The sequence below is a fragment of the Xiphophorus maculatus genome, chromosome 11, assembly GCF_002775205.1.
Source record: "Xiphophorus maculatus strain JP 163 A chromosome 11, X_maculatus-5.0-male, whole genome shotgun sequence".
Lineage (NCBI taxonomy): Eukaryota > Metazoa > Chordata > Actinopteri > Cyprinodontiformes > Poeciliidae > Xiphophorus > Xiphophorus maculatus.
Window position 1 is genome coordinate 14,420,187 of NC_036453.1, and position 26,263 is coordinate 14,446,449.

The 26,263-nt window shown below is 40.4% G+C and overlaps 3 protein-coding genes and 1 long non-coding RNA gene across 6 annotated transcripts; 3 read left to right on the top strand and 1 right to left on the bottom strand.

Annotated features, from left to right (window-relative positions):
* Positions 1-5,276: 5,276 nt before the first annotated feature.
* On the top strand, positions 5,277-11,840 carry LOC111609998. Of its 2 annotated transcripts, XM_023341848.1 has the most exons (9): positions 5,277-7,640; positions 7,978-8,112; positions 8,244-8,378; positions 9,215-9,283; positions 9,411-9,505; positions 9,834-9,960; positions 10,359-10,476; positions 11,144-11,220; positions 11,397-11,840. In XM_023341848.1, the coding sequence occupies exons 1-9, from the start codon at positions 7,176-7,178 to the stop codon at positions 11,418-11,420; spliced, it is 1,245 nt and encodes a 414-aa protein (XP_023197616.1). In that variant the 5' UTR covers positions 5,277-7,175; the 3' UTR covers positions 11,421-11,840. The 2 variants fall into 2 exon arrangements, with proteins under 2 accessions (XP_023197616.1, XP_023197614.1); XM_023341846.1 differs by having other exon boundaries at positions 11,144-11,840.
* Positions 11,841-12,169: 329 nt separating this feature from the next.
* On the top strand, positions 12,170-15,740 carry LOC111610115. Its single transcript, XR_002753498.1, has 3 exons — positions 12,170-14,081; positions 14,232-14,353; positions 15,651-15,740. It is a non-coding gene; the product is annotated as an uncharacterized LOC111610115 (long non-coding RNA).
* zmat2 (zinc finger matrin-type 2) lies at positions 15,568-18,829 on the bottom strand. Its single transcript, XM_005811572.2, has 6 exons — positions 18,753-18,829; positions 17,711-17,795; positions 17,473-17,596; positions 17,322-17,395; positions 16,588-16,733; positions 15,568-16,029 (listed from the first exon to the last, which is right to left on the bottom strand). The coding sequence occupies exons 1-6, from the start codon at positions 18,768-18,770 to the stop codon at positions 15,886-15,888; spliced, it is 591 nt and encodes a 196-aa protein (XP_005811629.1). The 5' UTR covers positions 18,771-18,829; the 3' UTR covers positions 15,568-15,885.
* LOC102230749 (oocyte-specific histone RNA stem-loop-binding protein 2-like) lies at positions 17,804-25,402 on the top strand. 2 transcript variants are annotated; one of them, XM_023342656.1, is made up of 11 exons: positions 17,804-18,695; positions 18,829-18,897; positions 18,957-19,158; positions 20,458-20,613; positions 21,034-21,111; positions 21,516-21,596; positions 21,724-21,867; positions 22,734-22,895; positions 22,979-23,129; positions 24,071-24,197; positions 24,856-25,402. In XM_023342656.1, exons 3-11 carry the CDS (start codon positions 19,106-19,108, stop codon positions 24,918-24,920), a joined length of 1,017 nt encoding a protein of 338 aa, XP_023198424.1. In that variant the 5' UTR covers positions 17,804-18,695; positions 18,829-18,897; positions 18,957-19,105; the 3' UTR covers positions 24,921-25,402. The 2 variants fall into 2 exon arrangements, with proteins under 2 accessions (XP_023198424.1, XP_023198425.1); XM_023342657.1 differs by having other exon boundaries at positions 18,829-18,849.
* Positions 25,403-26,263: the final 861 nt, after the last annotated feature.

Genomic DNA, 26,263 nt, shown 5'->3' on the forward strand with positions numbered 1-26,263 from the left:
AAATTTATTCAACTTTCATCCGGATGTTAGCATCGACATTTATTCTGTATTTCTTTAATGCTTCAGCTCTGTGTTTAATGGGCCTTTTGTTTATAGCATTACTTTCTACATCGACTGCAGTGTTTTTTGGTTAATTTTTTTTTAATTACCATAGGCTTCAACATTAACATTTATTATTGCTTGATGGATGGATCACCTGCTAAAGTCACAATTCCAACTTTGGAAAGTCAAAGGTTTCCCACCAACCCCAACCTAAATATCCAATATGGCTCCCACAGCATTTTAAAATGTGATGATTGCTGCAGTATTATTTCTTATTCTGTGAGTTTGTATCTCTATGAATTAGTTGACAGTCATTTCTACAGTATGTGATCTTCCATTAGTAAATGTGTTGCTAGAAGCTACAATGTTTTAGTTCGTAAACTTGCGTTAAGAACTGGAGTGCTTCTCTGACGTTATCCTGCCATGATTCAGATACCTAGAGTTGGGGGAGGAGGTGCATTGTGGGAGTGCAAACATGAAAATAAGGAGCCTTCAGATGCAGAAGTGGTTACAATTATAGTAAGAGCTTCACTGTGGCATGAAAATGTAAATTTATACAAATAATCAACTAGCCCACTTACATGTATTTATAGAATTATGAAACATTTTACAAGTGAATGATTCGTTTTCCTGTGCACATTAACAGATGTTGTTTCTGATGAAGCAAGTAAAGGATAAAACTTTGATGAAACCAAACTGTCTAACTGTGATAAATGTAATCAAAATTTACTTGGTTTATTTAACTCAGTTTAGCATACCAAGCTAATGTTAGCCCACATTAGCTTAGTCTTCCTTAGTTTCCCATCTTGCCTTAGCTAAATTGACCAATTGCTCTGTTTGTTTCTGAAACTCCTTATATCCAAGTGGAGAGATTCCAGTTACAAGTTGTGGGACTTGTTATGTGATGCTAACTAACCACTAACAAAATATTTCTCTCAATTTTATGAGTTCAAACACCAGTGAATCTCTTGGCCTGATTCAGTCTAGATGACAGAGTTCACCGACAGACAGATTGAATCACCTTTGAAATCATGTTCTTTTATTTTCCTTGTGACAATGACAATAAAGATTTATCTTATCTTATCTTTATTTTTATCTCTGCAAAAATATTTGAGCAGTTTTGTGTAAACATTTTGGTAGGCCTACAGATTTTCAGTCACTGAGGAAATGAATATGAATCAGCTAGGTTGCGTTCACACCATCCTCATTTAGACTGTTAATTTAACTTCAGTCCATTTGCCTAGGAAGTCCCTTTACGTTGGTGAGTTGTGAATGGTTATCGACCTCTGACCTCTAGAGTCATGCATATGTGAACATCAAGCAAACCGCAGACCCCTCCAAAAGCAGAAAGTGGATTACAGCGCAGGGCATTCTGGTTAAATACAATCAAAACAAACACATTAGCCTAGCGATAGCAGGAGAAATATCTCGTGGTCTTTAGTTAAAGACTAAAGAGAAATGCTCCAACTGCTAAAATCTGATGCTACTTAATTTTTGTTTACCTTTTGCGAAGGAGAAAGTTGTGCTCAGTGTCTTCAGAGGTTTTTGAGTCGCTTCCTTCAGTGGTTCTTGGTGCAGCGCCCCCACAGGCGAGGAAGGAACAGTTTACTAAAAGGGTTTGACTGGTTTGAGAAAGAGAACTGCAGCAGCTGGAAATGGGAAACATTTCACTACAGTCTCTCTACGTGTCGTTACATGAGTAAAACCAGATCTTATGGAGAAAACTTGGGTTAGAATCATGTTGGACTTCTTGTGTGTATTAAAGACCGGACTGTCAAATACTCATCATAAGGTAATATTTGTAGCCCTCTGGCACACTTCACACCATGATGGTTAAGATTGAAACCACAAACTCTGAAACACCTTCAGAAAGTTCAGAGAACCTCTGATTGAGACGACTTCCACCGACCACTGGGCAGTCTGCAGCAAAATTAATGAACATGAATTTTACATGCGGCTGCATCAATAAATGAGATTATTACAAAAAAAATTAATATTTCGGCAACTCCATCACCCAGTGAAACATTATAGAGTTTAATTCCACACACATTGATGCTCTTAAGCCTTTTGTTCTGGTATTGATGATGATTTTCTGCTTAGAGTTCATAAAAGCACAAAATTAAATTAAGCAAAAATCAATTTTGTGCTTTTACGAACTCTAAGCAGAAAATCAGAAATGATGTGAGGCCACTAAAACAGTTTAAACAGAGCCTGTTTAACACCAGGTTATTTTATTTAGCCTCACAGAAACCAATCGACTAATTCTCTGACTGCAACGGAAGTAAACATGTAAAATATTCACTGAAGCACTGAGTCATAAATAAAAACCCCAGGTCGGGTTGACTAATGGCGACAGACCGCAAATGACGGCCACATCCTGTCTTGCAGCAAATCGTGCAAGCTAGCTGCTATTTTCTCCTAGCAGCAGCCAGTAAACAAGCAGTCAGGGTAGTTTACTGACAACCCTTTTAAATCGGGTCTAAGTACAGACCCGATTTAAAACATGACAATGTATTCCTGACACCTTGATGAAGGTTCTTCTATTTCCTGTGATTAAAGACAAAGCTGGAACAATTGGCAGCTCTGATAGTTATAAACCTATAGCCCTAGCAAGTACACTGTCTAAAGTCTTAATTCTTTTGCAAAAACTTTGCTAAGATAGTTATGTCTACAGACAATCAATTTGGATTCAAGTACAAACATGGCACTGATTTCTGTATATATGGCTGAAAAGAATTACTGAATAATTACAGTAGCAAAAATTCTACGGTTTTTTAGACATCACTAAGGCTTTTGATCGTGTAAATCAGAAAACCTTTTTTTTTTTTACCCCTCCAGGGGGTCTTTTGTGGGCTCTAGTGTCCCTTATATGACAGTGGGCTGACAGGAAACGGGGAAGGACATGCGGCAAATGTCGTCGGGTCCGGGAGTCGAACCCTCGACGGCCGCATCGAGGACTGAAGGCCTCCAAATACGGGTCGCGCTAACCGCTACGCCACCATAGCATGCCCCAGAAAACTATTTTTAAAACTGTGCCAAGCTAATGTGCCCAAATGTACAGTAAGATGTCTGTCCTATTGGTATGCTAATCAAACTATGCAGGTCAAATGGGACAACTGTGTGTCTGTATTCTTCCGTGTCAGTAATGGAGTCAGACAAGGAAGCATTTTATCCCCTAAATCAGTGGTGCCCAAAGTCGGTCCTCGAGGATCCGCATCCTGCATGTTTTAGTTCTTCCCATGGTGGCAGTAACAACTTTTTCATGTAAGAACATGCCAATGTTCTTATTAGTCCTTCTAATGAGCCATCATTTGATCCAGGTGCGTTAAACTAGGGAGAGAACTAAGACATGTAGGATTCTATCCCTCAAGGACCGACTTTGGCCCTATATTGTTTCATTTTTATATGAATGACCTCTCTAAGCAGCTAAACCTGTGTAGAACTGGCTGTATTGTTGGAGATACAATTATAAATCAATGTATGCTGATGACCTGCTGGTTTTTAGTTCAGCTGGTCTTCAGAAGCTGCTTAATGTCTGTTCAGCATACGGTGAATTAAATGATGTTGAATTCAATCCATCAAAAAGTCTCATTTTGATTTGTCACACTAAAGAGGACAAAAATAGGGTATTTCCAAATTTCAAGCTGTCTGGGATTTTATTGAACGTCTCAAATGAAGTAAAATATCTTGGTCATGTGTTGACAGACCGTCTGTCTGATGATGAGGACGTTTACCGTCAGGTTCGAATGATATTTGCTTAGGCAAAGATCCGGTCTGTAAGTTTGGATTCTGTTCTGATGAAGTGAAACTGAACTTGTTTAGATCATATTGTACATCACTGTATGCTGCACATTTGTGGTGCAACTTTAAAAAAGCCAGTCTTCGAAGATTGAAGGTGGCTTATAATGATGCATTAAGACTTTTGTTTAATAAACCCAGATGGACCAGTGCCAGTGAACTGCTTGTATCTGCTCGCCTCAGCACTTTGAAGGCTGTTTTAAGAAAGCTTATGTATACATTTATTTGTCGTCTAAACGAGTCTAACAATGGAATTATCCTACTGTTGACTAATGTTAAATACAGTGCAGTAAAATACTCGCCTGTACTTTGGAGACATTGGTATGACTGCCTCCTGAATGGTTAGGGGCCTTTTTCATGTACTTTTTATTCTTCTATTGTATTAATTGTTTTTATTTTTATATAATTTGGACTTTGAGTCTGTAATAAAATCTATCTATTCAAGATTTCTGTTTCTTATTTCAGAAAAAACTCATATTACATTAATATGGCATGAAAATGTTAATATTTCTTGATGATTATGAGTTAAAGAAAATAAAAACTCTCAGAAACATGTTAAATATTAGAAACTCCTGGTGTTCCAAACACCTGCAGAGGTTTCCTGAACACATAAGGTGAAGATGGTTGCTCAGAGTGCTGTGCTACTGAAGGAAGGTTGAGTGGAAGGAAAAAGTGTAAAAATCTAAAGGGGCAGTATTATAAAAAATGTACTTTTGTGAGCTTTACATCATGTTGTGTTATACTCTCAGTAAAAACAAACCTGGAGTGTTGTCCTGGTCTCCATGGTAACCATTCAGAGGGCCTAAGCGCCTATTTCGACAAAGCTCCACCTCCCACCCCCACTGTGCTCCTGCAAACTACTGGCAGCAGCAACTAGCAAACACCTAGGAACTCCACATCTGCTGAACTCCTAACAACGGTTGTAATCAGCTTCATGATGTTCTGAGTGTCGGAAAGAGCAGGAGCTTCTTAAAGAGACAGAGGCCCAATTGTTAGGCAATAAATAACTGAAGGTAAAATAGTCGCTTGATTGTGCTATAAAATGGAATTATGTGACTTAAAAATGTGACACCAGCCCTCTAAGAGCAATGTGTTGAACATAAAAGTTTCCATTTCATTTAGAAATCGAACAGACACCCTACAGCAGTGGTCCCCAAACTGCGGCCCACGGGCCGGATCCGGCCCGCCTCCACATTTGGTCCGGCCCCCTGAACAATACCAGAGAGTATTTTATGTGTATTGTATTCGATAATAAAGTTGGACTTTTGCAATAAAATATTCCTTAGTTATGAACTTTTTTCATTATTAACTATTAGTTAGTAACTATTTCATACACGCATATAAGGTGACATTTTGTTCCACCCTTCGGGGGTCTGTGCCCCTATCTGGCAACCCCCAGCAAAAAATCTTAAACCCGCCCCTCTCAAAGAGAGAACGGAATAATGGCGAAAAGATTAGGTAAGAGAAAAATTGGTTCAGAATGCAGGGCATTTAACCTGCAGTGGAAAAACAATTTTTTTTTTTTTGTTCAATGCAAAGAAAAGGCCGTATGTCTCATCTGTCAAGAGGCGGTGGCGGTATTCAAACAATACAATCTACGGAGACACTATGAATCCCGTCATAAAGACAAGTATGATAGCTTGCAAGGCCAAATGCGAGCAGACTTAACTCTTAAAACTAAAAGGTGGACTGTTAGCACAGCAGAATACATTTGTACGCCAAGCTCAGCTGAACCAGTCATCTGTTCGGGCCAGCTTTCGGGTTGCTCAACTGACAGCAAGCAGCGGTAAACCTTTCACTGATGGAGTTTGTCAAGAAATGCATAAAAGCTGTCATGGAGGTGTGTCCTGAGAAGAAAGACATCTTTAATGCCGTGAGTCTATCAGCCAGTACAATCACCAGACGCATTGAAGAAATCGAGGGTAATGTATGTATATGACCAGCTGCAGCAGAAGGCGAAAGAGTTGCGGGTTTTTTACCGCAGTGAAGTTAGTTTCAAGTTGGATATTCGATATTCGAGCTCCGCGGAGTAAGCGGCGTTTAGCTCAAGGTTGATCCGATTTATGAACGCTACTGTCGGCCAGCGGTTCTCCACCGCTCCCGGCCCGAGCTCCGCGGAGTAACCGACGTTTAGCTGAAAGTTGATCCGATTTCGGAACGCTACTCTCGGCCAGCGGTTCTCCACCGCTCCCGGCCCGAGCTCCGCGGAGTAACCGACGTTTAGCTGAAAGTTGATCCGATTTCGGAACGCTACTCTCGGCCAGCGGTTCTCCACCGCTCCCGGCCGCAGCGCCCGAAGGTTCACTTAGGGACTATCAACAAATTACTGAACCTAACATTCCTGTCAAAGAAATATAATGTTTTCTTCAATAGCTTCCAGGTCATGTGACCTATTGACTCAAAATCACTTTGGAATAATTATACTAGTCTCTTTAATTGAGGCACAGTCATTTGTTTTCCATTTTAAATCATTTTCAATTTTTAATTAATTTTTTTCATCAAAATTGAGTGTTTTTCTTCAATAGCTTCCAGGTCATGTGACCTATTGACTCAAAATCACTTTGAAATAATTCTAATAGTCCCTTTAATTGAGGCACAGTCATTTGTTTTCCATTTTAAATCATTTTCCATTTTTTAGGAATTTTTTTTCTTCAAAATTGAGTGTTTTTCTTCAATAGCTTCCAGGTCATGTGACCTATTGACTCAAAATCACTTTGAAATTGTTCTACCAGTCTGTATAGATGAGGCACAGTCATTTGATTTCCATTTTTAGCCATTTTCCATTTTTTAGGAATTTTTTTCTTCAAAATTGAGGGTTTTTCTTCAATAGCTTCCAGGTCATGTGACCTATTGACTCAAAATCACTTTGAAATAATTCTAATAGTCCCTTTAATTGAGGCACAGACATTTGTTTTCCATCTTAAATCATTTTCCATTTTTTAGGAATTTTTTTCTTCAAAATTGAGGGTTTTTCTTCAATAGCTTCCAGGTCATGTGACCTATTGACTCAAAATCACTTTGGAATAATTCTAATAGTCTCTTTAGATGAGGCACAGTCATTTGTTTTCCATTTTAAATCATTTTCAATTTTTAATTAATTTATTTCATCAAAATTGAGGGTTTTTCTTCAATAAGATGAAGATGGCCATCATACAGCAGAAGCACAGCACAGCAAAAGTGACAAAAGCAACAGCATTATTGCTAACTCACCATTTACAAAGACTTTCCAAGTTTTACGGGACCAAGCTCAGGTTGACATTCTGTCCGAGGAATCAGAGATCACAGAAAATCATTACTGCTGTCCTGGTATAGTTGATGTGCTTGTGAAGAACTACATGGGAATCATCCCACTGTGGAGCGGAATGTTACTTGGCGACTTAACACGGTACAAAACACCCACATCTGCTGCAACAAATAAAACAAGCAAATCAAGAGAAACAAACTGCCATGTGGAGTTGTGGTTTGGCTTGGTAAAAAAGAACATCTTGGCCAAAAAAAAGTACCTCAGACCAGCAGACTTCATCACAAAATTGTATACATCTTTACAAGGTCGGTATGTTGAACATGTTATGCAGCATGGTCTGCCAGACAAACTTCTGGACCAAACTGTCAGAGTTTTGAATAAACCGGCAGATGATCCCAAAGAAAAATGGAACAAGAGGGAAAGTTCTGCTGGTCAGACAAAGACCAAATCCAAGTATTTCAATCCCCCGAAGATATTACCCAATCCCAGAACTTCCAAAGGCCCAAAAAAACAAATCACCAAAGCTGAAGATGATAACAATAATAAAGAATCACAGGTAAGGTTTCACCTACCTTTGAGGCTCTGTTGCAGTTCCACATAAAGAATTAGTTTGTTAAAACAATGAATTTATCTGATAACATTTTTTTGTAATCTTCATTTCTTAAATTTCATTAGAAGTAAACAAGTAATAATAGCTTGCATTTCACAATTTCATAATGTGGTTAACATGGGATAACATAACTGACATATATGTATTACAGTCTGGTATAGATTTTGTCTTTATTATGGCCGGCTGTTAGCATAAAGTATTATTTAAATTTTGTAAAATATACATTTTTGTTGTATTACTTTCAAATGTTTTGATTTGGGTTTTTTTTATATCTGATTTGCAGTTAACCTTGCTTTGGAAAAAGAGTGATACAGAAGTTGTAGTAGCAGTTGTTCCGTCACAAATTAAAGGTCGGAGCATTGTGATTCATCATTCTGACTTGTGCACTCTTCGACCACATCAATGGTTGACAGGGGAGGTATGTGTTTGTTTCAGTCATTTGTAAAACATCTTCAATCTCAAGATTAATACAAACCAATTTTTAGATTTGTGTGAGAAGACTTTTGGATGCATGTTTAATATGTGGAAACGCTGATATTCCTTGTGCAGATCATTGAAAGCCTTCTGCATGTGGCTGCCCATGCATTGGGAGTCATGGACACCTTCTACATCCTGAATCACTACTCAGCTGGTGTGATTTTGTTCGGGGACAGAACTGAGCTTCCTAGACAAAGTTTACCAAAGGTAATGGATATCTTTGTTGCTATATTATGTCATTATAAGATGAATGAACAGAACTTTCACAGTTACACATCAGTTACACAGAGCTACAAAATTGACAACAAAATTACTTCGAAGATGAAATCATATGTAATGTGTTTATGGCAAATATGTGTGCTTGTTGATAAAAAGAAGAACAAGATGTATTTTTTTAAAAGGTTTGAATTAAAAGCTGAGTTGTTTTTAAAAGAGTGTTCTGAAAGAATTGCCATGTTTTACTGACTACTTGGCTGTTTTAAACATTGAAACACTTGACAAAATTAATGTAATTGTTCACTTCCGTGCGAGTTCCAAATATAAGTGTCACAGAGGGTTATCCAGGCAAATAAGGAGCTGAACATGGCAGTAAGGATGGATAACTTCTTTAGACAACATTACATAATTAATTCCACATGTAAAAAAACTTCTGTACTGGACACTACATATAAGATTTCAGAGTAATGTAAATGTCAATCATTTAATAAAGTAGAAGTAAGAATCTTGATCTAGTTGCACCCACATTAATCTTGGCTAAGTAATTTCATTTGATATCTTGTACGTGTCCTACTAACTAACATCAACATCACTGCAAGCTTTACCCCATCCCACAGCAGCCTGTACAGGGCAATGTTTAGCACCTTAACTCTTGTAAAACAGTGTATTGATTATTTTATCATTTTTAAAACACCTTCTCATTGAAAAGCAAAATTGTCAGTAAAAGTAAATACTGACATGTGGGAAAAGATTAATTGCGAGACATGTGTTTAAAGTTTGTCTTTATGTTAACATTTAATTTTTGAACATTTTTAATGCCATTTCAGGTAAACTTTGACAACTATGAAGCAGTTCTGTCATTTGTCCTTGTGAACAACAATCACTGGAAGTTGCTGGTTTGTGATTTTTTGTCTATAATCAATATTTTTTCATTTTATGGTTTGGATAGAGCATGACATATTCACATTAGTTTTAATGAAATTTTTCTTTGTTATGCCCCTTTACTTTGTTGATCTGTTTTAGTACATCAATGCAGAAGCCAGAACTGTATTCCTAATAGATCCTGCACAAGTATCATCTGAGCTTGTGGACTCCCAAAAGGCAGCTAAAAGAATACAGTAAATAAAGCTCTAATAAATTTTTAAAATGTATTAAAAATTAATAAATTTGCAAAGTGACCACATAGAGATTGAGTTAAAAATCTGAATGTATGTGACATTCAGATTTCTGAATATATTATTGAAATATATTATCCATAACATTTTTTCAAAATATATTATGTAAAAAATATTTCTATTAATTTAAATGTTTATGTAAATATTAATTTCAATAAACTTAACATTGTTGTTGTTAACAGAAACTGATAAGAGGAAAGCGTGAGTTGTCTTATGAGTGGAATTACAGAATACAATTGCTCTTACACAAATCATTTTGTTTGTTATCCAGAGAATACTTCAAAATGAGAAGGACATGCCATGGAAAAACAGACTGGGTTGGGATCCAATGGAAAGGGGGGACAATGCGCCACCCTATTCAACAAGACGGAAGCAGCTGTGGAGTTATTGTAGTCAAAGTAAATTAATGAGTTCATGTTTTTTGTTATACAAGTGTGGATACTGTGTAATTATTATAGAGAAAAGTTGTCTATCATCAAATACAGTCTCTCTGGTTAGTTAAAATGGGCTTTCGGAATTGTGGAAAGAGTGTGTATTCACTTGGAGGAATACAGACTCCCCCAACAGTAGCCCATAACTGGGGTCAGTGCAACATGCCACACAGTATTTGTAATTACAGTTCTTTCATCATCATCTAAATGTTGAAACATTTAGATGTTTCACTACAGGTATCTGTACTAACAAACATACCTGTTTTAGTATATGTGGGTACACTATATATGTCCACATGAATGTTTTAAGTCTGATGCATTATAATGCCATAAAAAAAGTCTTTAAAAACTTTTTTTTTCTTTAGATGGCAAAAGCACTGATGGAAGCCTTCCCTCTGATGCCAGATGTAGATTTTGACACAACAAAAAAGGCAATGAAAAGTGAAAGAAGAACTCTCGCTCTTCAAATCCTTGATGCATCAGGTATACCATGTGCATTTCGACTTACAATACATAAACATACACACATATATATTGCAGAATCTCCCCAGCTCTTACATTACTGAACCAGTCTTGACTGGTGAATTTAAGGTTTTTTATTTTATTTGATTAAGATCAACCACCATCATCAAAGTCACCACAATAACCTCAATAAATGTGAAAACTAAAACATATACAAACATTGTAATACAAAACATGAACTTAACCAATAAAGATAACAAAACTAAACAGACCTCGCTGCTTTCGCTGGGGAACACTAAGTTTTGATTTCTTTGTGACAAGCACATCTTGACAGTTCAATTAATTCACTGTTTCAATGACTCTTTCAACTTATATAGAGTCTGCCCTCATTAGCTCCTGCAGCCCGTGAGGTCAATAAAAAAAATAATAAATTACAAAATGCAAATTCCATTTCACAAAATATAAACCACCAACAGTGCCAATCCAAACAGACAAAGATATCTAAACGATATGCAACATTGATAATTTAGAAAATTTACTTTAGTTTACAAATGTATTTTATATAATCTCCAAGTATTAATAATTTTAAATTAATTTTCTGAAATAATTAGCTATTTTGTTATATATATATATATCGATCTATCAATCTATCTTGTTTGAATATGCTGTATATTCTTCTTGATTACAGTATTTGATGACCACTGTTGGTGTGCGATGTGCGCTGCATACAAAGCCCCGGGGTCTGGCCCTGGAATGACAGACTGGGTGAGAAATCAAGAGTTGTCAATGTAAAATTCAGAATTAGACACAGGAAATGACTCTTGGGAGTCATGAAATGTTTTATATAATAAATGACAAGCAATTAAACACCAAACTGTGTGACAGGAGATGAGTAAGTTCAATACTGCTAAACATGTATATTTTCTTGTATTTGTGAACAGATCCAGTGTGACAACTGTGACTGATGGTACCATGCCCTGTGCATAAATATGAAGAGCACAGAATTTCAAAAGAAAAAAACAGGCAGTTGGAAATGTGTATTGTGTAGTTAATCTGAAAACTAGAAACTGTGTTCATTATTGTTCGAAATATGTTTTGAAAATATCTGTGGAAAATGAAAATGTAATATGTTTGTGTGGCATAGATGCTATGTGTGATGTATAAAGTGTACTGGAATCATTTCAAATTGATAAGTAATTTTATGACGTTATCTGAAAGCTATTGAGCAACAATCTTAAACTTTAAGGAAAAGATTCCTAAAAATTACAAAATAAAAACATAAAACATAAATAAATGTCTGTGCCTCATCTAAAGACACTAGTATAATTATTTCAAAGTGATTTTGAGTCAATAGGTCACATGACCTGGAAGCTATTGAAGAAAAACTCTCAATTTTGAAGAAAAAAATTCCTAAAAAATGGAAAATGATTTAAAATGGAAAACAAATGACTGTGCCTCAATTAAAGAGACTAGTATAATTATTCCAAAGTGATTTTGAGTCAATAGGTCACATGACCTGGAAGCTATTGAAGAAAAACTCTCAATTTTGAAGAAAAAAATTCCTAAAAAATGGAAAATGATTTAAAATGGAAAACAAATGTCTGTGCCTCAATTAAAGAGACTATTAGAATTATTCCAAAGTGATTTTGAGTCAATAGGTCACATGACCTGGAAGCTATTGAATAAAAACCCTCAATTTTGATGAAATAAATTAATCAAAAATTGAAAATGATTTAAAATGGAAAACAAATGACTGTGCCTCATCTAAAGAGACTATTAGAATTATTTCAAAGTGATTTTGAGTCAATAGGTCACATGACCTGGAAGCTATTGAAGAAAAACACTCAATTTTGAAGAAAAAAATTCCTAAAAAATGGAAAATGATTTAAAATGGAAAACAAATGTCTGTGCCTCATCTAAAGAGACTAGTATAATTATTTCAAAGTGATTTTGAGTCAATAGGTCAAATGACCTGGAAGCTATTGAAGAAAACATTATATTATTTAATATTAAAATTATTGAAAATATTGTATATGACTTTAAAATTTTATAGATGCTATTTTGGCTCATGTAAAAGCATGAATTAGCACTGACAATTAGTTAGTTGGTTACAATTCAAGGCATTTATTAACATTTCTTTGACAGGAATGTTTGGTTCGGTAATTTGTTGATAGTCCCTAAGTGAACCTTCGGGCGCTGCGGCCGGGAGCGGTGGAGAACCGCTGGCCGAGAGTAGCGTTCATAAATCGGATCAACCTTGAGCTAAACGCCGCTTACTCCGCGGAGCTCGAATATCGAATATCCAACTTGAAACTAACTTCACTGCGGTGAATTACCTTCATTAGCACTGGATGAGAGCACGGACGTGCAGGACACCGCGCAGCTGCTCATTTTTATTTGTGGAGTTACTGCAAACTTTGAGATGTGCGAGGAGCTGGCAGCCCTCCAAAGTCTCAAAGGGACTACGACGGGGGAGGATATTTTTGGCAAAGTGTACCAAACCATGGAAGAGTTGGACCTGGACTGGTCAAAGCTGGCCAGCATCACAACTGACGGGGCTCCCAATATGGTGGGCATGTCTCGGGGTCTAATAGGACACATGAACCGGGAGATTGAAGAACGAGGTCTCACTGCCCCGCTACAAGTCCACTGCCTAATTTACCAGCAAGCACTGTGCTGCAAAGTGTTGACGTGGAATTCTGTCATGAAGGTTGTGGAGGCATGCATAAACTTCATCAGAGCAAAGGGACTTAAACACAGGCAGTTCCAAGAATTCCTGTCTGAACTGGAATCTGCGCACGGAGATGTGCTGTACTACACAGAGGTCCGATGGTTGAGTCGGGGCGGAGTTTTGAGGCACTTTTATGAGCTGCTACCTGAAATTAACCATTTCTTCATTCACAAAACAAAATGGTGCCAGAGCTGATCGACCCAAAATGGAAATGGCACCTCACATTTTTAACAGACATGACAGAAATGCTGAACAGCTTTAACTTGCAGCTACAAGGCCAGGGGAAACTCATTTGTGAAATGTATTCCCACATCAAAGCATTTGAGGTGAAACTAGAGCTGCTTCTGGGACAAATGAAAAACACAGTTTTATTCATCTCCCTGCTATACAAAATCTCTCTGCAGAGAACCCAGCGGTCCCTTTTCCACCTGAAAAGTGTGTGGAAGCACTGTAAATGCTAAAGCCGGAGTTCAGTGTGCGATTCCTTGAACTACATATTTATGCAAAAGTAATACGTCTTTTCCAGAACCCCTTTGTTGCCGACATTGATGAAGCCCAGCCTTCTTATCAGTTTGAGTTGGCCGAGTTACAGAACTGTGATGACGTGACGTGTTCAAGCCCAACAGTCTCATTGACTTCTATGCCGCCCTCTCAAACGACACGAACCCCAACATCAGAAAACACGCAATGAAGATGTCCACACTTTTTGGCAGCACGTATATCTGCGAGCAAACCTTTTCCCGTATGGAACTGCTGACAACTTCAATGAGATCAAGATCGACAGATGAACGTCTGCATCAGTGTTTGGGACTGGCAGTGACTAGAATGGAACCTGACATCCAACTTCTCACCAGCCAGATGCAGGCCCACAGTTCACACTGATGAACGTACAAAGGTAAGCTACAGGTAAGTAAGGTAAGTATAAAGATATAATCATAATAAAATCCATCTCCACAGCCATACTGGTAGTGGTACTGGTTGTGCTGTGTAGGTGCTGTATCACTTTGTTCAGTTTCTCAGCCTGCTTGCTTTGTGGGTTTCACAGGGAAGTTGATGAGAGAGAGAGCTGCAAACAGCGATGTCTACAGTACAAGCTATTGGAACCTACAAAAAGATTATAAGGAAGGAACACAAGAACTTTGAGAGCTGCTCATATGAGCCATTTAAGTAAGTGATTCTGCTCTGACAACTAAGCTGAACTTGGACCTGTTAAGATTGTGCATGGCACAACAGAAAGTTTATGTTCCATGGACTTTTTTTTATGTGAAGAACCCAGAGAGTGTTATTTGGTTATTTATTTCATAAATAGTGTTATTTATTTCCTGACTTTTGTTTTGTGAAGAATCCAGAAAGGGTTATTTGATTGTGCTTTCTGGAAAACATTAAATTTTTACGATTAGGCACTCTTGCAATCATCACACTTTTTTCTGTTACAAACTGACCCCTCCCCCCCTGCCAGAGAAGGGAAAAGTTATGTGGCCCTCAGAGGAAAAAGTTTGGGGACCCCTGCCCTACTGAGTCTGGAGGAAGAGGAGGGACCAACGATGAAGATGAATGTTTTATCAGCAGGAGCTCCTTCATGCCACTGATGCAGTAATTAAAGCTAAAGGAACCCAGACCAGAACTGAAGAACGTTTTTCTGTTTAAATTGTTTTATTGATCTCACGGAATATTCTGATTTCTGTCGAGCTCTCTGGTCCAGAATCATGGACCAGAACATGATTCTGGAGTGACTGTGGCTCTTTGGTAGAGTAGTCGTCTTGCGATCGGAAGGTCGTAGGTACGATTCCAGCTTCCTCCTGCCACATGTGGATGTGCCTCTGGGCAAGGCACTTAACCCCAAATTGCCTACCGATCTCCGTATCGGTGTATAAGTGTTTGTGAGTGCGACTGGGTGAATGTGACTCTAGTGTAAAGTGCTTTGACTAGTCAAAATGACTGGAAAAGTGCTATATGAGTTCAGTCCACTTACATATGAAGGCTGAAATACTTCACTAAACATTAAATTAAGATTATTATTAAACAGAGTTCCTATTTCTGGGGGGGGGAAATAATTTCATTTTTTTAATGTCATTTTTTATTTTTTTTTGTGTGTACATCCAGGATATAGATGCTCAGCAGAGTAAAAATAACATTTTGTTCTGATCTGGATGATCAGCTGGTTCTGGTCATTTTTCAGCAGCTCAGAGGAAACAACCAACTTCCTTGTCTACTTCCTGTTGATCAAACGCCGCAGCGCCGCAGAGAGAGGCTGAACTCGCTCAGCGTCTCGGATCAGAAAGAATCTGCTTTAAAATGATCAGATTAATAATCCATCATCCTGCAGATGAACTGAATTATGCGATTAAAATGTTTCAGCAGCTGAAACTACAACAACCATCCAGAAGTCAAAGATTTTATTAAAATATGAACAGAAATAAAAGCAGCTTCTCCTCCTGATTCCAATCATTTCCACTTTCAACAGAAACGCTGAACGCAGCGAACCCAGACGACGCTGGATGCTGATTGGCTGACGGGTCGCAGTCCGACTCCGCAGGAGAACAGCCTACTGGGCCACGGCGTCTGACCAACCGGCTGCTCAGAGCCACACAACCTGCCAAAATAAGAGTCTGTCTGGGAATGCAGAGCAGGACGAGTCCTGATCTGAGTCTCTGAACTAGTCCCAGTGTGCAGCAGGAACTGGTCCCAGTGTGCAGAAGTCAGTGGCTCTTCTTGGACGAGCCGAACCCGGAGAATCCCATGACGGCGGCCATCTCGTCGTCCTCCTCCAGCTCCACGTCATCCTCAGCTCGCCGCTTCCTCTCCTTCTGCTTCTCCTTCTTGTAGGCCTTCGCCTTCTCCTCCTGCAGGAGACACAGGCCGCAGAGATAGGCTATGAGGACAGGAGGCGTCACTCTGACTAAATACACTGCAGAACAAACCATTGACCGGCCAGTTTGACCAGGACCTGCAGCGGGGTGATTAGGGCCATTGTAGATAGAAAAAAGGAGCAAATTTAAACCAAAAGAAATTTAAACTCCTGATTTGGTTTAATGAGTATTATTTTATTTCATGTATCAACCAATCACAGCCAAGACTAGACCTGCTGTTTTATCTCAGAAAGACTTCAGAAGTAAAAACCACCAGGGCAAATTCTAGTGTTAACAGTGTTTTTTTTTTTTGTAGAAACATTTGGCCCAAACTCCTCACCAGTAGCTGGCAGTAATGCTCCCTCATTAACATTTTATTTTCTGGATAAACTAAACTACTAATTATTCAGATAAAATAAAAATTAATTGATTTCTAAGACAGAAGGTAAATAAAGTCTGGATCGGGAATCCGCTTTGTTTCTGATGGTTTTATTGTGCATGTGTGGAGCGCAGTAAGGTCAGGGGGCCAGCAGGGGGCGTGGCCTGACTCACCTCCTCCCTCAGCTCCTTCATTCGCTCCTCAAAGTCGTACTCCTTCTGCTTCTCCTCCAGCTTCTTCTTGTTCACCTCGAAGCGTTTCTTCACCTGATCCAGAGACGAGCGCTCCACCCGCATCGACATGCCCAGGTTCCTCTGGTCTGCTCACACACACACCCCCATACACACACACATACAGTTTACATATTAGGACTTTGACTTCCTTTCCTTTTAGTACCTGCATTCACGTCCTACATCCAAACTTGACCTCTGACCCTAAAATAGGGTGTCAACGAAGGCATGGGCAACATGGACTTAGAATGTGATCTCAGTATTTTGTAGTACTATTGTGATAACCATGAAAATGATGATAAGACCTATTACTCCTTTTTTAGGTAACTGTTGACCTTAAACCGTTTCTATTTTAAATAAACGACTTCAGGACGCCACATGCACATAAACACGCTGAAAGAAGTTTGATTTATATCACTAAACCACCAGATACTTTATTTAATCATATTTCTGAATTTACTAATATTTTCTGATGGCGACGACCATCTCTACTGCCGTAAATAAAATGGCTGCTCTTTCAGCTAACAGCGGCTAGATCTTAGCAACCGGCTGCTATGGCTACAAGATTCAAGTCCAGACTAGAGAGACGAGTCTGACTCAGATGGCTCAGCTGATGGACTCACACTAAGCCAAAACACAGCGTTTCCATAGCAACAGTTGCTGGTTTGAGGACTCACGTTTCTTCCCGTTGATGTGATCCAGGAAGTTGATGGAGTCCTTCACCACACAGTCGCACACGTTGCAGTAGTACCTGGAACAGCAGAAGAAGAAACGAGGAGTCAGCACCGGCCAGTCGGCGTGGGGGCGGAGCCAACTCTGAACACCCACCCGCCCATCTCAGCCTGCGGCGTCGTCTTGGTGATGACGATGGTCTTCCCCAGCTTGGACTCCAGGTCCACCTTGTAGTCCCGGTGACGCAGGAGTTCCCGCTTGACAGGCGGGGCAATCTTCCCTGGAGGAACGCAGAGAAAAGCTTTAACCTATGACCTCTGGGAAATCAGAGCTCTGCTTCTAATCAGCAGACAGAAACAGGAAGTGAAGCCATGTTGAAGACAGTTCTCCTCACCATCCCTCTCCTCCACCAGACGTTTCTGAGCCAGAGACTCGTACTCGTCTTTGTCCCATTTCCGACGGAAGTCGTTCTTACTCGACTGGAAGAGGTCAAAGTTGAACATGAGAAAAGCTTCCAGAGAAACTGATCCTCAGAAACCTTCGCTTTACCTTTCCAGATTGAACAATTTTTGTTCTGAATCAGGGAGAAGTAAACTAAATTCTGCAAAATTAACCTTTGACCAGATGTGTTTTTTCTGCAGTGATGAAAATGTTTATATTATAAATACTTCACTTTATCATATAATATATTTTTTATAGTAGTTATAGCTCCTCAGGAAACTGAAAAGATTAAACATTACTGTCATACAGTAAGTCTTCAGTCAGAGGCCTCTACAGATTTCTTGCATGACTGCTACTGGAGATGAACAAGGATTCTCTGAAGATACTCAGGTGATCAGTTACAGCAACATCTAGTTTCGCTTTAGGATAAATTTAGTATTGTTGAATTGAATAAATAATTACGTGCATTTTTTATTCTTTAAGATGATAAAGATAATGATGTAGAACCCAAAGTGAGATTCAATTACGTAATAGCAAACACTATTTTCTACTTTAATACAGAATTATAACTTTTACTTTTAAAATCTCATAGAATTTTTTTAATCATTGTTCAAGCCGAGAATAATTTTATTTTGACAGACCGGAAGTTGGGTTGTAGCGGTTAGCTGAGCTCCTGCTAAAAGCTAAGCGTTTATTTATCATCGGTTTTGCTTCAGAATAAAACCAGAAACACACGAACGACTGGTACCGACTGAAGCTCGAGTTTAAATGTACATATGGTCACAAACTGTGACTAAAGGCCTGATTATTGTTTTCGTCGTGGTCTGTTAGCATGCTAGCCCCTAGCATCAGCGCTCAGAGGCTCAATAGACGGCTTCAGGCGGAGCTGAAAGCGGTTCCGGTCGACGGTGAAACCCGAATATTTACGGACACTTAAGGTTTGATGTTTAAAAAGTACAAATGAAATATTTAAACTATAATAGTGAAAAACTCACCCCACTGCCTGACGCCATCTTGTTTACTCGGTTACCGGAAATGGCTGAAACTGACTTTTAAATTTGTGATTTGCAGCGCCCCCTGCAGGACAGGCAGGTAGTGATGGCAAACCAGGCAGATTTTAACAGAGGAAAATATAAACAGGTAAAATGCTGTCCTACAGGTGAACGGAAGTGAGTAAACTGGTTGTGAAATGATTACAGTTTCAGAAGAGAAGCGCCAGAGACGGAAGGTAACCCAGGTGTGGTCAGGTGAGCTTTGGGCCCCGCCCCCTTTCCAGCGCCGCAGGTGCGCCTCATTATAAGGCTGAGAATCAGAATGATGGCGTGTCTGTCTGAAGAGAAGAGCAGAAATGTCAACCAGCGGAGTGAAACCAGCAGCCCAGAGTCCGCTGCTGTCCTCCAGGTACGAACCAGAACCAGAACATGAACCTGCTGGCAGAGTTTGTAGAACCAGTTTCTTATTTAGAGGAGAACTGTTTCCTGTAATTTACATTGAGCTCTGTCTTTCTGACCTGCTGATTACACTCTAAATGTTAAAGTTCTGCGCTTTGAACCTATTTTGGGTTTATTTCTTGACCCATTTGGACCGACTGGTTCGGACTCTTGCTGTGTTTGGTCCTGAGTTTCACCTCCCAGGCTTAATGGTGTGTATTCAGAGGGTGTCACCCAGAATCAGTCAAATAAAACTGATTTCCATCGGCATGGTCACCCAAAGGCTTTCTGGTTTTGGTCAATTTAAATGTAAAACTTTTTTTCCCCTCTTACGGGTAATAAACTGCTGGGTTTTTCAGACAATTAAATCAATAAAATGGATAATTAATTCATTAATGAGGAAGTCTGCTGACCCAGACACTCGCTTTCTGCACATTTAAGCGACAAAAGGTCAAAGCTAAAGAAGCTGTCCGTTCAGAGTTCTGTATTAAAACATACTGGAAAGTTGAGTGGAAGGATAAAGTGTGGTAGTAACAAAACTGAAGTCGACCTTGAGAGGATTATGAAGCAAAATGACTTTTTTCTTCATATACTGGAGGACGAGTGGAAAGAACCAGATTGCTTCCTGTTGGTGATGATCTGGGTCACCATGACATCATCTGGTTCTGGTCCACTGGGTCTCCTGGAGTTCAGTCAATGCAGCGGAGGAGTTTAGAGCTCCTCCTGGTTCCATTTTCCAGCTGGACTTGGTACCAACCTACAGTACCTGCTTTAATCACCATGGTAACACCAGCAAACTGGCCTGACCTTTAGCCTCATGGGGAATCTATGGAGTCAAGAGGAATATGAGACACCAGAACCAACGATGAAGACGAGCTGAGGTTCTATCAGAGTAATCAAAACCTCAGCAGAACCTCCTCCATGCCACACCGCATGAATACAGGAACTCATGGAGCCCAGACCAGAACGGAGAGCAGAAGAGGAGGAACGTTTATGGATTAAAATAATTTTATTGGTCGGATGTAAAACTCAGGCTTTGAAATTATTTTTTTCACGAATTTGAGGTTTTCAACTTGAAAATGCATAAATAAATTCTTGAAATATTTCACTGTACAGAACAGTTGTTTTCTAACTTTAATTCAGATCTTTAGGTGAAAATGTAAAAAGGTTCGCGATTAAATAAACTTTACTAATTTATCAAACAAAGTCTAAATATTATGGGGGGGGGGAAACTTAAGTAAAACATGTCCCTCTGACCCGGTTCTGCCAGCTTCTCTTCCAGCCCCTGGTCGTGTGTTTGTGCCAATTCTTGGTCCGCGGCCATGTGGAGCGGCGTTCCCGACCTGATGCCCGCTGCCCCGGGAAGCTCCTCTCCTGAACCGTGGCTCCTCCCCGGCTGCAGCTCCGTCTTCGACACCCTGGTCAGGTAGGTGGCTCACCTGGTCACCGGCTACTACCGGGAATTCAGGTAAGTGCTGCCCCCTAAAGGAAGGGATGGATAATTAAACTGCAGCAGGTCTTATTTGGTTTTGATCCAGACTGCAGTTCAGGTTCTTTCTCTCCAGGGGGCAGCACAGCTGGATTTTTTTTTTTTTTTATGGAGACAAATTTCTGCTATGAAAGAAAAAATAAAAGTCCAACTGGAAGTCATTATTATACTGGAGCAAGACTTCATAGAGAGAGTTTTACACTCATAATTTTCACTTTTACTCAACGTCGTGTTGGAAGTTTTTTATCTCTTCTGGAAGCTGGTGTTTCCAGATTTTTTTTCTCTTGAGTGATCTCCTGAATTGTCTGCATTGTGTTGGATATTTGTTCCATAAGGGTTTTCCTTCTGGTTTTCCAGCAACACGTCTCCGATCCCGTCTCCTTCGTCTGCAAGCGGATTTCGAGGACGAGAGCGAACCGGAAGCAAGCCTCGCCGGTTTGTATCTCCACCGAGCCGCTTCTCTGCACTGCAGTACTTCATTGTTTTCTTCCTGGGATCCAGACTCTTAAAGCTGTCTGGATCATTTCCTTCAGGACTTCAGGCTCCTGATGCTGCTGGAAGGAAAATGTGTAGATCAGGACAAACCTTCAGTCTGAAAAATGAAGTGTTTTTAATGCGTGGAGTCTAAATTAGGGGTATCCAAAGTGCGGCTCGGGGGCCATTTGTGAACAAAACTATAACCCAAAAAAATTTAATCTACTAGATGAAGTATTCATCCTTTAATAACCAAACCTTCTACTTTTTATTGTTAAAAAAATGTCAAAACGCCCTCATTTTTAAGGCTGCAGATTTTAAAAATGTTTTCTTGAGTTGCCGATTCTTAAAGATGTCCTCGGCAGGCCGTCCATCCTGGAGCGCTGCATCCTCAAGGTGTCCACCAGCAGTGTGGCGGTGGGGACGGACGACGTGGACGGGAAAAGGTCAGCGTGACGGTGACCCGGACTGGTCGGGTTTGTTTGAACCTCGGCTGATTTGCGCAGCATGTTTCGGCCTGCTTTGTGGCGGGTTTGGTCTCCATGGTGACGGCTCGGCCTTCGTTTCCTGCAGGCCTTCGTTCCCCCGCTGCTACCCCCGATTGCCAGACCCGGCCAACACCGAGACGAATGCGGCGGTCCTGAAGCGCCGCCAGAAGCAGATCCAGTATGGGAAGAACACCAGTGGCTACCAGAACTACCTGCAGCAGGTCCCCAAGTGAGAAACCATCTCTGAAGTCGGGATGCAAACTATTAATTACTTTTTAATTAACCCACAATCAGTGTGTAAAGAAACATTAACTTTCAGGGTGATTTTATTCACCATTTAATTAAATTCATTTAGCATAAGTGCTAACCTCATACCATTTGAATTTTAGATAACCTTGGCAGAAAATTGTATTTTATTGGAATATATTTTTCAACACTGTCCAGTCTTTTGATTACAGGAAAATATGTAATTTTTATTAATCTCATTAATACAAATTAAGTTCTTATGATTTGCTGCAGCAGGGGTCCTTTGTCTTGTCAGCAATGTTTCCATTTCTAGCTGTGCTAGCTTGAGGAGCAACACAACTTGATGAATTTGACTGGCAGCAGCCAAGTAAATTGCATTTAAATAAATTATTTAAACTTGTATTTAACAAAAAGAGTTTGGAAAACAGAAAAAAATCAAGATAAATGCATGGTTTAAACATTTCTGGGATTAATTTTTTTTTCATTTAATTTTTGCATGCTTTTCCCCCCCTCATCTTCTCTCTGTCTCCTCCACAGCGCCCCCTGTTGGCTACCATTTAAAAAAAACACTGCTGTAGGACACCACTGTCACCAGTATCACTGAACTGCACACAGTAGCTGCAATTAATCATATTTTCAAATTTGATATGTAATAATATACTCATGGCATAAATAGTAGAGAAAATACTTAAATCACGATATGGACAATTTAGGGTTTTTTTAAGCATCATTATTTGAAATTTCTTGACAATGATAAATTATCACGATAAATGCCCACCTGTACTCTGAAGGCTTAGGCTCCGCTGAAGGCTTAGGCTCCGCCCCCTGATCGGTTGATCTCCTCCACAGACACCTGCGGGACCCGAAGCTCCACCCAGCCACGCCCAACAAGTACCGGAAGTACAGCCGACGTTCGTGGGACATGCAGGTGCGTCTGTGGAGGCGCGCGCTGCACCTGTGGGACCCTCCGGCCAACGATGCGCCGGACACGCCCGACCCAGTGGAGCAGCTGTAGGTGGAGCCTCTGCCGCCCCCCTGCTGGACGCTCTCGGCAGCAGAAAGCGCAGCGTCTCACCCTCCTCTGGTGTCTGCAGGCAGAGCCAGCTGGCCAAGATGACGTCGGACCTGTGCGAGGACGGAGGAGACAAGCAGAGAGAGAAGGAGACTCCTGCAGCCTCTGATGCCTCCTCGGTGTCTCCTCTGTCTGTGGACGTTTCTGGAGCCTGGACCGTCCCGCTGTCCCCAGTAAGGCCTTGCCTCTGTACTCGCTGATTATTGCAGGAGGAAGTGGTTTCTGCCTCCAAACGATGATGGTCTGATGTAAACATCTAGCTAGTTTTCTACAGCTGCCCATCAGTCCTGCAAGTCAAGGGGTGATCAGTCACATGTGGCAGTATTTATATATCCTTCTATTGTCCACCCAGCTGGGGCTACTTCCTTGTAGCAAGAGGCCATATCCGTCCCAAAGCAATCTACTGATCTCATTAATGATGGGTGGCCCGGTTACTAAGCAAGTGGCTAACGTGCCTAGCCTGGTCATCCGCTGGATTGTCTATTTCCTCTGCTGTTTGTCAGCATTGGATTGGCTAGCAGCTTCACCTAGGTTGGTCTCCTGCAACTTGTACTTTCTTCTTTAAAGGAAATGTTAAGAAAAATCGTTGGTATACAGTGTTTGTAGTGCCATGTGAAGTAGCCACTGCTGGTTGTGCAGTAGTCTTAATTTCGATTTAAAACCACATCATACACTCAAATGGTTTGCTTCATTGACTGAAACTAAAGTAAGTCTAGACCAACCAGTTTATAGGTTGATGTTTGGATTCTGACAGACTGTAGATATCTTTATCTGGGCTCATGGTTCATGGACTCTGCCTTGGGTTAGCTTGTCCTCACATAGAGGCTGATTAACCAGCTGCAGCGTAACTGCAACAGCTCGGCAATTTAAACGGGTCTGGAACCGAGCCTGGCCCCTAATCACTGAAGTGTTTCACGTTGAGCCTGTGAGCCTGGTTTCCAACATGGAGACATGCATGGTTCTCCTCAGGGCTGGTTCATAACAGAACCCTGCAGGGTGATAAAACTGGTTTTATTCAGTCGATCGGTTTGTGCTGCAGGTAGACTTAATGATGTCTGAACGTGGTTCCGAGTCAGAACTCTGAATGACAGACCTGTTTTCCTTCATCCGGCAGCCGGAGACAAGCCACCGGCCTTTTCGCTCTCCTCCTGGTCTCAGCTACTCCAGCAGGAGTCAACTAACCCCTGATGACGGCATGAATGACTGGCTCCGCCTCCTGATGGAGACCGACCACACCCCAGGTGAGGCCACACTCATCACTCATATAACACCTTTCAATCTCTAACTGGTTGAATACCACAAGTAATTTCTCTCGCTAGGCTAGCACATTAGCTTTAGTTGTATTTACCCAGAATGTCCTGCACTGTATTCCACTTCCTGCTTTTGGAGCAGTCTCCAGTCCGCTTGGCGTTCACATATGCATTCAAACCGAACCAGAGTTCACTTCAACCAAACCCAGACCGAGGTTTGTAGAACCAGAGGTCCATTAGCATGAGCATTCACACCTCACTAACCGAACTGGACTTTATCAAATGGACTGAACAGGGCTGGTGATAATGTAGCTTAAAAGTGATGTATGAACATGAAACAAACGTCAAGGTGGGTCCAACAGGGACTTTGTCTTCTTTCTTCCTTAGAAGTCCTAGAACCTGCAGTAACTCTTGTTGAACACTTGGGGGCAGCAGACATGTCAAGTCCTGCACTGACTCACTTCAGTTTCTGAATGAATGAAAACTTTAATCTAGAATCATTTTTAACCATCTGACTTTTTCTGGAAACAGATTAAAATCTAAATCGGAAGCTTTCGGTATTCATTATTGTTCCTGCAGGTCAGAACCGGACCAGAACCTTTTTCCAGATTTTAGATTTAACTCCTATTCCTCGGGTTTGTCTCCTCAGATTTCGGCTCTGATGACCAGCAGGTTCCTGTGTTTTCCGACCAGCTCTTCTGGAATCCGTACTGATGACCCGATCCAAGCCCCGTTGGACCTGATGTTGCCTGAACTGGACCTGACCTGTTTTCTGCTGATTCTGAACTCTAACAAATATTTTGGGGCTTTGGAGCCAGAAACTCACTCTTTTAAAGATCACCACAAACCTACGTCATCGCCGGTGGCTCGCGACCCGTCCCTGGTCCGGTCCCCGCCCCCGGCGGTTGGACGCCTTACTGTTAGCACTAGTTTTATTTGAACTGCGTCAGAATGAGCACAGTCACCTGCATCACGCCGGAATCCTGCACTGAGGGAACGTCACGAGTTTGTCCCGTTCGTCACTCGGTTCTTCACCTTCATCCTCCGCTCCTCCTCCTCATGTTTCTTTTAAAAAATGAAGCTCCTGATCAGTGGAGTCAAAGTGCTGCCACTTTTGTGTTCTGAGATTTCTTTTACTTCCAGGTGCTGCTTTATGAGTAAAGTGAAATGTGATTAATAAAGATGTAAATAAAGAGTTGAAACCTTAAACCTGACCTGATCTCTGCTTCAAACTGGGACTACTGGGAGAAGATGTACTGGTCCTGCTGCCAGTGCAGGGCCAGCTAGCTCTGCGCTGGTGGTTCTGGAAGAGAAAAGGATGGCCCAGATGTTCCTGAATTGTTCAACTATACAACTGAAGTTCCAGTGGATGCAGAATTAGTTGTTTATGCAGATGTTCTATTGTGGTTGGTCTTTAACATTTCTTTTTCAACATACATCATTTTGTTTTCTTTTGGTCAGAAATGGATCATTAAGATTTTTTTCCCCTCCAAGTTAGAAGATCTGAGCTAGATTTTTGCAGAGGCCTCGTTGGAGCAGTCGCCCAGGGCCTCACATTTTTGGGGCGGCTCAAAAGATTTGGCATGTTATGGCTGTACAAACTTTAAAACTCAGAGCAGCTCACACGAAGTGTTGTGTTACAGTTCTATAAATGTATACAACACTGAAATATTTGAACTAAATATTTCAGTGTTGAACGTGGAGCTATTTCGGGTGGGGCATTTTGCTGTTGTGTTGGCCTAGCTATCAATGTACTGTATTTTTTTATTTTAATGAAGTAAATTTCAGAGTCTAAAATCATATTAAATTATCCACAAAACAAGGAACATTTTTAACTGAAAAACATTTTTGCTGCTAAATTATTGAATAAGCAGACATGAGCAGAACATGACAGATATTTATAGTTGTAATCTGTTCTTCAGGTTCTTTAAGCATCAGATTGGAGCAAAGTGTTTTCTTATCTGTTCATCTTTCTGGTGTTTCAAGAAGATCACTCATGGAGCTTCTTTAAAACTGTAGACTCTGACATTAGCATTAGCTGCTACATGTTAGTATTG

What these genes read in the sequence shown, in the direction of transcription:
- LOC111609998 (XM_023341846.1), top strand. Translation starts at nt 7,176, where the DNA reads ATGGGAATCATCCCACTGTGGAGCGGAATGTTACTTGGCGACTTAACA. An exon ending in ATCAATGGTTGACAGGGGAG is followed by an intron (nt 8,113 to 8,243) that starts GTATGTGTTTGT and finishes TTCCTTGTGCAG; the next exon opens with ATCATTGAAAGCCTTCTGCA. An exon ending in GTGGAGTTATTGTAGTCAAA is followed by an intron (nt 9,961 to 10,358) that starts GTAAATTAATGA and finishes TTTTTTCTTTAG; the next exon opens with ATGGCAAAAGCACTGATGGA.
- zmat2 (XM_005811572.2), bottom strand. An exon ending in CCGCAGGCTGAGATGGGCGG is followed by an intron (nt 17,396 to 17,472) that starts GTGGGTGTTCAG and finishes CTGCTGTTCCAG; the next exon opens with GTACTACTGCAACGTGTGCG. An exon ending in TGAAGGAGCTGAGGGAGGAG is followed by an intron (nt 16,030 to 16,587) that starts GTGAGTCAGGCC and finishes TGTCTCCTGCAG; the next exon opens with GAGGAGAAGGCGAAGGCCTA.
- LOC102230749 (XM_023342656.1), top strand. Translation starts at nt 19,106, where the DNA reads ATGTCAACCAGCGGAGTGAAACCAGCAGCCCAGAGTCCGCTGCTGTCC. An exon ending in GTCTTCGACACCCTGGTCAG is followed by an intron (nt 20,614 to 21,033) that starts GTAGGTGGCTCA and finishes CTGGTTTTCCAG; the next exon opens with CAACACGTCTCCGATCCCGT. An exon ending in CCCGACCCAGTGGAGCAGCT is followed by an intron (nt 22,896 to 22,978) that starts GTAGGTGGAGCC and finishes TGGTGTCTGCAG; the next exon opens with GCAGAGCCAGCTGGCCAAGA.